Source organism: Zootoca vivipara, chromosome 6 (genome assembly GCF_965207765.1).
Source record: "Zootoca vivipara chromosome 6, rZooViv2.hap1.1, whole genome shotgun sequence".
Classification (NCBI taxonomy): domain Eukaryota; kingdom Metazoa; phylum Chordata; class Lepidosauria; order Squamata; family Lacertidae; genus Zootoca; species Zootoca vivipara.
The window spans coordinates 58,114,468-58,127,861 of NC_142589.1; the positions used below are offsets into that span (position 1 = coordinate 58,114,468).

The 13,394-nt window shown below is 47.4% G+C and overlaps 1 protein-coding gene and 1 long non-coding RNA gene across 20 annotated transcripts in view; one reads left to right on the forward strand and one right to left on the reverse strand.

The window, feature by feature from the left end:
• The window catches only part of MAP7D1 (MAP7 domain containing 1), a 58,926-nt gene extending 55,144 nt beyond the window's left edge, over window positions 1-3,782 (reverse strand). For 8 of the 19 annotated variants that reach the window (XM_088672272.1, XM_060275827.2, XM_088672270.1 and 5 more), the window contains exon 1: window positions 3,100-3,733. In XM_088672272.1, coding sequence (XP_088528398.1) covers window positions 3,100-3,163 — 64 coding nt within the window. In that variant the 5' untranslated portion in view covers window positions 3,164-3,733. Of the gene's footprint in view, window positions 1-3,099 lie in introns of all 19 variants that reach the window. The other 11 variants (XM_088672269.1, XM_088672267.1, XM_060275824.2 and 8 more) reach the window with 6 other exon arrangements.
• A 119-nt stretch (window positions 3,783-3,901) lies between these two features.
• LOC148685356 (uncharacterized) lies at window positions 3,902-5,430 on the forward strand. The gene is made up of 2 exons (XR_015950600.1): window positions 3,902-4,349; window positions 4,910-5,430. It is a non-coding gene; the product is annotated as an uncharacterized LOC148685356 (long non-coding RNA).
• Window positions 5,431-13,394: the final 7,964 nt, after the last annotated feature.

A 13,394-nucleotide genomic window follows, 5' to 3' on the forward strand; every position in this document is an offset into this window, starting at 1 on the left:
TGATCACGCTGCAGGATATTGGAGGCAATGAGCTTCCCTTCATATACCATCCATCACCAACACACAGCCCACATTGCTTAAGACAACTACAAGTCATACTATAGCAGCAAGATCCTGCATGGCTCACACACATGCACACAATTCAGGCCCAGAATGCAGCAAGCCTGCCCCATAGCTTGGAATGGTGCAAACAACTGAGAGGTCTCTCCAAGGGCATAGAAATGATCTCCAGGCACTTGAGAGAGAATCAAATTAGCACCAAGGGGGCCTCCTGTCAAGCAGCCTCTTAGGAGAGAGGGAAGGGGGGGAGCACCAGCAGGCCACATTTCCTTGCTGCTTTTATACTGTTCATATCCCAGCCTTTTCCTGCATGTTTCTAGACATTTTAAATCCCACAGTGTGCAGTTAAGTCTGGCTCCAGATCCTCTGTGAGGTTTCTATGGAAAGTAGCAATTTGGGGGGTGGGAGTGGCTTCTTCTTCCACCTCCATACCTCAGAAATAGGGAGCTACTTCCCATTGCTTCTCCCTAAGTACACACATTAGAAGCCTGGAAATTTGGGCCAGGCCTTTCCAAACCTTTTTAAAAAAATGAATCCAACCTCACCCAGTCAAGTCTGTTGGCTTAGATCAGGCATCCCCAGACTTCGGCCCTCCAGGTGTTTTGGACTACAATTCCCATCACCCCTGACCACTGGTCCTGTTAGCTAGGGATCATGGGAGTTGTAGGCCAAAACATCTGGAGGGCCACAGTTTGGGGATGCCTGGCCTAGATCCAAAAACTGGGATTTTGTTCAAAATGATTTCCACACATCTGCATTCTCAGAGCATCTGCTTTGCATGCAGAAGGTCCCAGGTTCAATCCCTGGTATCTCCAGGGAGGGCCAAGAGAGAACCCAGCCTGAAACCTTGGGAAGCCACTGCCAGTCAATGTAGACAATAATACTGAGCTAGATAAACCAATGGTCTGACTCAGTATCAGGCAATTGCCTGTGCCTTTGGCTCTTTCTGCATCACCTCTGGGCTACCCCAGCCCCAAAACCTAGCAACCACCTTCCCTTACCCAGGCCTTCCTACTTCCCCATGTAAAACCTCCAGTGCTTTCCAGTAAATGCACCACTCGCTGCCTATAACACACTCAACACCATCACTGGCAGTGAGTGGTGATAGGAAGTCCCACATAGCCCACTGATTTTGCCACTCCTCTTTCTTGTTGGTTGTTTCTTCCTTGCACTCAAGTCACCAGTTACTTGGCAGGAGTCAGCAAAATCCAAAATAAGGCAACTCACAGACACTGCTTCATCTGGCCAGATCCCAGGCATGCTATAGAGGCCTCAGAAGTCAGCCACACCCCTCCCTACTTAACCCAGCATTTGCCAATTCCATGGCCTTCAGAACAGCCCCCTTGTTACTTCCAACCTACATTTCACTTGGCAAGATTCCCCACTGCGTAACTACACCAAAGTAACCACCTCACTTTCCCAACATTCAGAGAACGAAACCAAAGTTTGCCAGTCGAGAAGAGATGGTTCCACTTTAGCTCAATCTTCCATCCCACGGGGAGGGGGGGGGGATATTAGTAGCCCCACAAGCTTCTGACAAAAGGCATAACCAAGAACTTCAAACCTTAGCAGTTCAAAGTAAGTTGCAAGGCGAACATATTGATTCGTGAGATCCTTAACACTGGCCCCTGCTTATTTGCTGTCATCTTCTAAAGCCTGTCTCCGAAACCGAGGACAAAGGAAATGGCCAAGCCCTGAAGTTTTCAAAGGAACTTTAAGCCCCAAGCTGCACATGATTTCAGAAAGCAGGCCTTTAAAGAGTTCTGGACAAAAAACAAAGCAGAACTCCAAAAAGAAACCCAGAAAGCAAATTCTCTACAAATGAAGTAAACACATACTCACACAAGCACACAAAACGTCCTGTCCAAATTCTGGCCAACACAGCCCACCCACATGTGTGCCGGCAAAAATTTCAAGGCTGTACAACAGAGACAGGATGTTGCCCTTGCAGGCAAGCAGATATTTGGTGTCTAGCGGGAAAACGGCAAAGACTATCTCTCTCTATTTGACTGCACACACACACACACACACACACACACACACACACAACTGGCAAGATGCTAAGATTCCGACAAACTTCACTGGCAGAGGACCAAGAGTTCCATCTCAAAACATTTGCCGGGGACAAAAAATGACCCTTTAATTGGAGAGTCAGCCCCCAACTTTTCCCTCCAAATGGCAGGGAAGTTTAATCCATTGTGGGGCTGGGCCCTGCCCCCTTTCCCTCCGAGTCCACCCTCTCACAAAAACCCCAGTCGCACATGCAAGAGCAGAACTAGGCCCAGACGGAGCCCTTTCTGTTGCCACCCCGGGGTCCTGGTCCTGGACACCTTCAAATTCGGCTAGGCTGAACTTGGATCGGCTTTTCTTTTTTCTTTTTCTTTTTCTCAACAGCAACCAGGGGTTGACCTCCCCCACTCACAAAGTCAGAAGAAAGGGGCAGGTGGTCTCCTCGAGGGTTTGGTCGCCTCCCAAAGGCAGCTGTCGGGAGGAATGCCAATCCGGGGTTGGGTGAGGGCTTCGGACAGAGGGTTATTTATAAACCCCACATCAGTGACCTGTGGAAGGCTGGGCACCCCCCCGCCTCAATATCACAGCAGCGTGGCCTCCAACCGGCCCCCTCCCAAAATGCCCCCTTCCCTGCATGGGGGTTAAGGAATCCTAGTTAAAGAATCAATACTGTATCCTTATTCACATCCATCCAGCATCCCCGACTCCCCCCCCCCTCAAAAAAGGCCTCTGTAGCAACATGTCCATCAGGCACAGCCAGCCGCACAGACAAAATAGCCAGGCGATGAGTTCATGTTTTTGGAAAGAGGGGAGAACAATTAAGAGAACAAATGTTCTACAAGTTGATGCAGCAAACTGACACCCCGGACCCCCTTTTCTGTCCCCACTCGCAGATCTGGGTGGAAATCCGGACACAGATTCAAAGTCTGTTGTCTTTTTCCTCCTCTGCCCCCGCCCCGCTCCGCCGCCCTTTCAACAATTTGCAACATCATCCTCTAAAAATGACTTCTTAGCAGAGCAAATATTTACCTCGGATATCATCCGGCTGTTGCTTCACCGAAAAGGCCGTTGCTGCCTCTTCCTTCTTTTCCATGGTGGCTTCTGGGTTTTTTTGGTGTTTTTTTTTTGAGGAGATGATGGATAGGGTGGGTGTGATTTCCCTCCCCCACCTTGTCTTTCTCTCCGGCTTCTTATTAATCCCTCCCTCCCGATCCTCTAATTTCTAAAGTAATGCAGAAATAAAACATATAATCCTATTAGAAACAAAAATAAATCAAGCCCTTCCTCTTTTTTTCATTCCTCCTCCGCCTCCTCCTTCTTCAAGATGATTCCAGCTTCCCACCACAGTTTCCGGGCGTGTGGAGGGTGAAGAGAGAATATCCAACAAACTTGCTTCCCGCAAAGAGACTCATAAAATTATCTTCTCCGAATGGAACAGTTTTGGGGAGGAAGCCCCCCCTCCTTCAAATAAAAAAATCCTTCTAATTTCCCCACTCACTGCTGCTGGAATTTGAAAGCGGGGGGGGGGCAATATTTTGCAGCCGGGGAGATTGTAAGCAAATCAAGGTATATATATATATATTAAAATATATATTTTAAAACACCGCCAGCATAAATCAACTCCGTCCCCCCCTTGTCCAGTTGCAGCAAAAGCAGCAATAGCAGCAGCTGATATTGCAAAGAGAGTTCCAACTATTGTACAGCCTCTGCCTAGTCTGGCCTCTGAAGCTGGGAGCTACCATGACCGGGGAGACAGAAGGGAGGGGGTGGAAGCCTTGTTTTACACTCACGTCATGCTCACTTCAGCCCGACTAGAGTACAAAGTCACATACACTTGAGGAGCCGAAATTATTTGGACAACGTTTCAAAGCGCTTGGACACCGAAACTAGCAGAGCAGCTTTGGGAAACCCAGATTGCCAAACGCACGCACCCCTCTTTGCTTCCGCCTCATGGTCGCGGCCGTGAACATGTTGAGACTCTGAAAGGGTGACTCATTTAGCAAAAGGGGGAAAAGTTGGTGGGGGGGGAGAGAAGAGAGAGGATGTAAGATGAAGCCTGTTTGGGGGAATTTCCAGGGCAGATGTGAGGGGCGGCACTCACCACTTCACTTCCTTTACCCGTCATAACAGTAAAGTATGAACAGGCATTAGACGGGGGGGGGGTGTCTTTAACTGTTCTTGTGAGGACCCCCAGCCGTAGGTCTTCAATGCCACTGCTGGGCCTGGCCGCGTGTGCACCCCCCCCCATCAATTTGTCATGCTCTCCTCATCCTGATCTGGTGAGTAGGGCTGTCAGCTGTTCTGCTAAAAAATTACGGGGGGGGGCATAGCTACCAAGTTTTCCCTTTTCTCGCGAGGAAGCCTATTCAGCATAAGGGAAAATCCCTTTAAAAAAGGGATAACTTCGCAGCTATTGGGGGGGGGCGACTTTGAACCAGGTGTTTCAAAGCATATGCAGAGTTGTCTTCCCCAGAGGGAAGCATTCTTCTTCTTCTTTTAAACATTATCCAAAGGCAAGTGCTTGTGATGGACCTGATCCATCCAAACACTGTTCAAGGCCTAGTGTCATTTGTCTGAGAAATGAAGTTTTTGTTTTGTTTCTTTGCTTTTAACAAAGGAATTAGTGAACACAGGACCTCTCCAGATTTGTTGGGACACCAAATTTTACCTGCCACATAACCCCCCCCCATATTTTTATTAGCTTTCAGTATAGCAAAATACAGATTCATCCAGCATAACTTGTATAACCAGTGGGTAAGGAAAGCATGTACGTTCTACAGTATCAATAATATGTCATTTCACATTTTTATTACTTTTCTTATACATGTTATTGTATAAGAAAGGACAGATCGTGAAGCTGGAAGGACAGATCGTGAAGCTGAGGCTCCAATACTTTGGCCACCTCATGAGAAGAGAAGAATCCTTGGAAAAGACCTTGATGTTGGGAAAGATGGAGGGCACTAGGAGAAGGGGACGACAGAGGACGAGATGGTTGGACAGTGTTCTCGAAGCTACGAACATGAGTTTGACCAAACTGTGGAAGGCAGTGGAAGACAGGAGTGCCTGGCGTGCTATGGTCCATTGGGTCACGAAGAGTCGGACAAGACTAAATGACTAAACAACAACATACATGTTATTATTTTTCACTGATGGCAGCCACATAAAGAAAGTGAATGAACAGGAGCCATGAGCATGTGCAGAGTGTGCTTTCAGGTCAGAATTGAACCAGCTTTCCAAATAAATTGCTGAGTTCCCCCTTAGTTTGCACCTGACCCTTCTGGAAAAGTAGCACCCTTTGCCGTTAAATATACTATGGATTAGATAAAATAAAAACAAAAATCAAACTTGTAACAAAATAAAGTGCAGTTAGTGAATTGTAACAAAACTATACACCTTAACACTCCCACCACTTGTTTTTAGTACATTTTATAGATGCTGTAGGGATGCCAATGCATATAGAACTGGGGTGTGGCAGTTCTTCAGGATTAGTGAACATAATAATTAGCAGTGAAATCATCACAGGATGTGATCAAGAAATCCAGGGCCCCACTCAGCAGAATGTGCAGGAAGACCTCAAGATGCACCAGGGTTGACTCTCCTACATTTTGATGTGACAGTAATGCACATTGCCATCTAAAAAGCACCGCCCGCACCCCCTAAGACCATTAAGTCCAGAATCTAACATTAGCTAAATGCACCATCACTGGTTATAATTTTGTGTTGGTAGCATTAGACAAAAGGGGAGATGGTGATCACATCTGTGCCACTTTAAGAGTAAGGGTGCTGAGTATTGTAGGTCTGTGATAAAGAAACTGTATGCTTTTGGATGTGACCAGCACTTCCACTGCCGCATATGAGCTACTGCTACAGGGAGGGCAGTAGATCAATGGCAGAAGAGCACTTCCTTTGTATGCAGAAGGTCCCTGTTTCAGTCCTGAGATCTGCAGATAGAGATTGCAAGTGTCTCTTGTCTGAGGCAGCTGGCTTGCTATCAATACCATTGAAACATGGCAGTAGTCATGGATAGAAGCATCCCTGGCTGCCACAGCAACTCTCTCCCTCACAAAGTCTGAGGCTGATTCGAGAAAAGCAGAACAGGGGACCCTGTGGCCCTCCAGGATGCTCATCCGCTCAGGCAGCGTGACCAGTCCTCATAGAATAGAGTTGGAAGGGACCCAAAGGGGCTGATGGGAGTTGTAGTCCACAAATATCTGAAGAGTCCTAGTTTCCACAGACCTGAAGTATAGGAACAGGAGAACACCCTTACATCCCATCCCTGCTGCAGACTTTGCCCAGAAATTTGAGTAAGAAGAGTTTGGATTTGATATCCCGCTTTATCACTACCCGAAGGAGTCTCAAAGCGGTTAACATTCTCCTTTCCCTTCCTCCCCCACAACAAACACTCTGTGAGGTGAGTGGGGCTGAGAGACTTGAAAGAAGTGTGACTAGCCCAAGGTCACCCAGCAGCTGCATGTGGGGGTGCGGAGACGCGAACCCGGTTCCCCAGATTACAAGTCTACCGCTCTTAACCACTACACCACACTGGCTCTCTGTAAGTAAGCCTTTAATATTCCTCCTTCCCTGCCTTCAGACCAGGCATAGGTAAACTCGGCCCTCCAGATGTTTTGGGACTATAACTCCTATCATCCCTGACCACTGGTCCTGTTACCTAGGAATGATGAGAGATGTAGTCCCAAAACATCTGGAGGGCTGAGTTTGCCTACGCCTGCTTCAGACTATAAAAACAATAGATTATTGTCTAGTTACAGAGGAGTACAGTAGCTGAATAAGCTGGCAAGAGGAGGCTGTGGTTAAAGCAGAGGCAGGGGGTGGGATGCCACGAATGGAAAGACATCTGCTTGAAGAGGTCCTACTTTGGGGCCATGAAGAGGATTGGAAAACTGTGGGGATTCCTTCCCATTCCATGATTGTTTGTAGGGGCCTGCCTGTAGGACATGGTAATGGAAGAGCATTAGCAACAGAGAGGCAGAAACACACAAGGAAGAAATTGATCTTCCTGGAGTGCAATTCAAAATCCAATCTGGGCAGTTTAGTACTAGGCCCTGTGTAACTGAGGAGGAGGAAGCTATCTGGGGACAACACCTCTGGGATGGGATTAAAGAGGTTGGATAATACTTGTGGGGAAGAGGAGATTGGAGGGATGGCCTGCAGGAAGCACACTCTCCCCAGCATGAGAATAAGGTCAAGCGCCTTTACTGATGTGCTGAAGCTCTGCTGGAAGAAAGTGGTGCGTCTTCTGCCCTCGAGAGCTCAGGGCAAAAGAAGACTTTTTTTTAAAGTGCCTAATTCCCACTGTAGAAGCTGCCGCTGAGCAACAAGCACATCCAGCTGACTGGAATCTTTCCCAAACACACTAGCCAGGCAGGTTTCCTGATCCCTGCTCTCTGGAAGCGTAGGTGCTTGAGCATGATTCAGACAAAAGGTATGGCTGGGCACCGATGAGTTGGCACACTCAAGGGGTTTCCTATTAGCTACAGCAGAGAGAGAGAGAGGAAGGGACACCACGTCATTTGCATGACACACACCAACTTCAGGAGCGGCTCAATAGGTGAGGGTGTTAAATGGGGCCTTTGGGTGGGGCAGCCAATGTGGTGCCTTCCAGTTGTTGGACTCCAGCTCCCATCAGCCCCAGCCAGTATGGTCAAGGGTCAGGAATGATGGGAGGCTGTAGTCCAATAACATCGGTTCCCCCTATGAGCTGTTCCCAGCAGCAAGGCCAAACTCCAATGTTCCTAGAATTGCCTGGGTTTTTAACTGGGCCTGTGTCTTTTAACAGCAGCTGAACACCTGCAAACATTTAACTGTTGACGTTTTCCCTGCCAGGGAGGTGCAGTGATGCAGAAAGGCTTGCCTGCTTCCATGTTGGGTGAAATATTCCTGCATTGCAGGGGGTGGGCTGGACGATCCTCATGGTCCCTTCCAACTCCTCAGTTCTATTATTCTATGTCAGTGTGTTTGGCCGCAGTTAAAGCAGGGGTGAGGGGAGTCAGGCCCAAGGGCCAAATGGGGTCCTCCAGGCATGCTCCCTGGCCTTCGGGACTCCTTCCAGGCCACACACCCTCCCCAGCAACTCACTTACTTTGCATCCTCCTGAAGGGATTATGCCTGGCTGGAATGTTTTCTTCAATTCTGACAATGGTTCTTGCTTGTTTGGATGGTGGGCAGAGAGGGATGCGAGAGCACGGAGAGAAACTAGCCTACTGTACAAAAGTAAAATTCATGTTTGCTGCTCTGCCCACATTTGCCTCTGGCCCTGCCCACCCTGGGAACACGGCCCCCGGGAATTTGCCCAGAAGGGAAGGTGACTCTTTAGTGGATTTGAAAGCAACTCTTCCACATCACAGATCTCTAAACTAGACCTTTCTGAAATCGTCTCCCGATTCACACTTCATTCCTGCTTCTTCCTTAGAGAGCTTAGTCCCTGGCAAGTCAACCTCTCTTAGCACCACCTGTGCCATTGCATCTGCCACCAGGAATAGCAGCTGCTGCCTTCTGTACAGGTGTGCAGGTCACCTTTTCCTAACTGGCAGTGGTTCACTCCTCCAACCTGAGTCTCTGGCTTTCAGGATGGAGAATTGCAACTTCAAGGAGCTCTCTGGCAATGTGCAAGGGGCAGGAATTGCCATTTTTTAAAAAAAAAAATTGGCTGTATTCCTGTGCCTTCGACAGCAAGCTGACACACAGAAATTTAAGCAACCGAAGCTTGGTGTGTGTGCATCAAGCTCCTGTTAAAGGCCCAGAGGCAAGGCCAATAAAATGTGGCAACCTAATCTACGTGAGATCCATCCTCCACCCATCCATGTTTTGAAGGTAGGATGGGAAAGTGCCTGGCTTGTTTCTCTGAGCACAGGAACTCCTGAAACAGAAAGTTCTAAGCAGAGGCTGTTCAGATGCTACATTTTTCTGTATTACCCCACTCTTTGTTTTAGCTGGGCTTCTGTGCTTTAAATTAAAAAATAAAACCTACACAAGAGGCAAAAGTCCCAGACCTGGAACTCATGCCATTAACAGCATATTTCTGTGTGCACCTATTGAATTTCTGTCTACCACATATGGTAATTGTGGCTGCACTCTGAAGTGTGGCCAGCTTACCCTGATCCTACTTCTCCTCCAGCAGTGCATCACTGCAGAAGAAGCAAAGGTTTCCTGTGAAACTCTATCCAGTCCCATCTCCCTGCCTGACTCAGCGCCAGGAGAATGTTGTAGGCAGGGAAGCAGGTCAGGGTGAAACCTGACTCGCCCAACAGAGAGACAGCCCTATTCCAGAAGCACATGGCAGAGGTGAATGAGACAAACCTGCACAAACTTGGGGGAGACTGAAAATTTCAGCCACTGAAATCAAAAGGCATTTTCAAGCAGTCCGTTTGTGCTGGCGGGTTCAGCAATTTGTCACCATGTTGCACTGCAATGATTGTGATTGCTCCATTGTGAGCCCAGAGGAGAAGCTCAGCATCACAAAATGTACTCAATTTAGAAGCCCACAGCCAATAGTGGGCAGAGTCTTTCCCAGCCCCTACCTGGAGGAAATGCCGGGGATTGAACCTGCGACCTTCTGCATGCAAAGCATGTGCTGTACCACTGAGCCACCGTGTCTCTTCCTCTTACCTGACCATTTGCTTCCTTGAAATAGTTCATGAGCCTAGGCTTGCTTTCTAGCTTTGCTTCAGTCTCTCTTCCTCCTTAACTCTTCATGTCCATCACCCATTATTTCCCCAACTCCTTGCCTATTAGGCCACCACATACTGTTTAGGCCGACTCACTTCATGTAGCCATCCTGTCTCTCCACCAGCCCTTCCGGCACGACCATTTTCCTGTCTGCATAGCGTCCAATTTCTCCTCATCGTACTTTTGAGACCCCCCCCCCAGCTCAATTCCTCGCCTCCTCCATCATTTCCCCATCCTCCTTTCCTTGCATTCTTTCTCAACCTGCTTACCTCCTGTGTATATTATATTCCCTCCCTAGACCTCCTCCCAGTCATCAGCCATTTGCTAGGTGACTTTTTAATGCCAGCAAGATTCCTCCCCTCACAGAAGCTGGACCGCAGACAGCTTTGTTCCCTGAGCAAATAAACATTCCAAGCTTTCAGCACAGCTCAACCAACTCATCTGCCTTAGGTACAAGCACAATACAGTAAATATTTTTCACACAACTCTCTTTATGTGCTTGAAGTGCATGCCTATTATACCAAAACTAATGATAGCCATATTCAGATATCTGAAGGGCTGTCACATGGAAGATGGAATGAGCTTGTTTTTTCCTGCTTCAGAGAGCAATCGGTTCAAATTACAAGAAAGGAGATTCCAACTAAACATCAAGAAGAACTTTTGATGGTCAGAGCTGTTCAACAGTGAAACAGTTTTCCTTGGGAAGTTGTGGACTCTCTTTCTTTTAAGCAGAGGTTGAATGGCTATCTGTTGTGGATGCTTTAGCTGTGATTCCTGCATTGCAGGGGTTGGACTAGATTACCGGGGTGTGTGTGTGTGTGTAATTCCCCAGCATGCCAATACTGTATCTCCTTCTTGTGTGCAGCTTTTGGCAACCTGGCCAACATTACTTATCATTTCACATTGGAGATAGTGTGTGTTTGGGGTGTTGTTGTTGTTGTTGTTTGCGTTTTAAACTGTTGTTAAATGAAGTTCAACCACTGCTCAAATAATGTATTGAGGCACTACATTTGAGTTTTCATGTCAGCCCCTAAAGTTAGAATTTCATTAGGAGAATATTCTCTACCACACTCCTGCAGTGACAAGAGATTCCCCTTTTGGTGTAATTTTCCTCTGTGCCATCCTTAAAGGCACAGTGGCCCTCGCTGGGCAAAGCACCCAGCTGCCCACATAATTCTGCCCAGTTGTTCCCATAAGCTCAGCATGTTCATTGCCCACATCTCAAGGCTGACCTTGCCTGGTCCCTATACTTCAGAGGTGAGAGAAGAACAGCTTGCATCTCACGTGATGTCCTGGGGCTCTATCATAATTAACTCATAGATTTTTCCATAAGTCCCAGAAGGGCAACCGCTTCTGAGCGGAGGCAGGGCAGGAACTCAATCTACAGAAAAGCTATATTGATTGATTTTCCGGTCATTATATAAACCTTGCCGACTGGCTACACTTCCAGTCAACATCCCGACACACCACAGGCAGTGGTTGATGATAGCCGTGGCAGCCAGGAATATATGAGGGCAAGCTTTTCCCATCTCTTTCTTGCTACTGTGCCAGGAAAAGCTGGATGCTACATTTCTGCCTGGAAGGATGCTGTTAATTACATTGGAGCTGGTCCAGTAAAAAAACCCTATCATTGGCAACCTTAATTAATCTCCCCTCCGTCTGTAGCACTTTCATGTTTGTTTGTTTTAAATTCACATTTATATTTGTACACATTAGTAGTGGAGAAGCCAGTGTGGTTTAGTGGTGAGAGGGTTGGACTAGGACCTGGGAGACAAGAGTTCAAATCCCCGCTCAGGCATCAAGCTCACTGGATGACCTGCAAAAATAGTAGATCTCTGACCCCCTGTGACCCTGGACCTCTGTGAACTTTTTTCAAATACTGTAGATTGCTTCTTGAATCTTGTAGGTCCCCTTGAGCAGATGGTCTTAGCAGCTTCCGGCTCCTGCAAGACTCCTGAAGAGGACTGGCAACAGCAATACAAGAGATACAAAGGCTTCTCTCTCTTGTAGTCTTTCTTTCCAAGGAACAGAATCCAGAATGTGTGACTATGCAGGCGGTAGGCAGACTGGATCCTGAAATTTGTCAACAACACCATCCACCCCAATGGTGACCCTGTGAAAACACAGGGAGAGAGGGAGAGAGGGAGAGGGAGAGGGAGAGGGAGAGGGAGAGGGAGAGAGAGAGAGAGAAGCCTGCCCTCTAGCCCTGACATTGGTGACCTGATGTGTGTGCAATGTGGCATGTTGAATCACCTCCCAGGAACCTTTACAAAAACATGCCAACACACACGCACACACACCGTAGCTTGCTACACTTTCATGTGACATCACTCTTCCGGTATCTGAGGAAGTGTGCATGCACACGAAAGCTCATACCAAAATATAAACTTAGTTGGTCTTTAAGGTGCTACTGAAGGAATTTTTTTTATTTTTGCTTCAACTCAGACCAACACGGCTACCTACCTGTAACTCTTCCTGTAGCAGTTTCTCTCCAGGAAGGCATCTGGCATGATCCTACTTCCAAGCTACTTCACACCTGCATACCTTAGATAAGGGGAATCAGCCCTTAGAAGTACACCCATCCTTCTGGAGCAATGCATCAGTCATCCCTGGCTCACCAAGGGAGTCTAGGGGTACCCCCTACTGAATTCCACACTGCTTCACGGACACCCTTAAAAATACCATTGCTTTTCCATTTCACTAGCTTGTGCAGTTTGGCTGGTTCAGTGTCCGAAGAACAAAACATTGTATTATTTATTGGCAGAAGTAGTTTCACCTCTTGGGCTTGAAGATAGATGTTGCCCTCCTACTCACCCTCTCCCTTTGAGGAACCAAACGATGGTTTAATATTCATTGGAAAAGGACCCCAAGAATCCAGCAATGTAATGAAACAAAAAGATGCATGAATCTGCCGGCTTGGATAGTCAACATTGTCCCAAACATTTGAGAACCTCTCAAGTTCTCACAATTCCCCTCTTTCTAACAATCAATATCTGCCATCACCTAGTAAAGGCGTAAAGAAGATTGCTGCCTTAATTGTTGTACTGTATATGCTCAAGCCAGTTTTTGGTCTTAATTTGGGCAGCTAAAAAGGCAATCTAGCTGGACTTGATTCCTGGTCTAAGTCACCAACTTGGTCCCCCAGCCTCACTTAACCATCAGAACTGGGAAAGCCAGTTCACCACCCTTTAGGCCAGGTGTCAGCAATTGCTAGCCCCTAGGCCAAATCTGGTCCCTCTAGGATAGATAAAATTAAATCCCTTCTGGCCAACCCTTTTATTGTGCATGCATGATTTGTGCTCAGGATGGTATCAGGGCAGTTATAACTAATTCCCAGTTTGCAGTTCCCAGTTACACAATGCAGCTTGCGTCTACAAAGGTTTTGGGCCAGTTATATTGCTTCTTTCCCCATCACAGCACCCTGCAAATGTTTGGGTGGTATGTGTGCTGTCCCACTTGTTGCACTGTAGTGAACAGTACCCCTCCAAACAGCAACAACGTAGTAACTGGGGAAGTATCGCAGAACAACCAATAAAGCTGAATGGTGTGTGGGTGGTCCAGTGTAAATCCACCACTACTATTGGATCCATGACACCTGCAATAAAAGAAAGAAAAAACCACCAGTCTGGGGAAGCCCT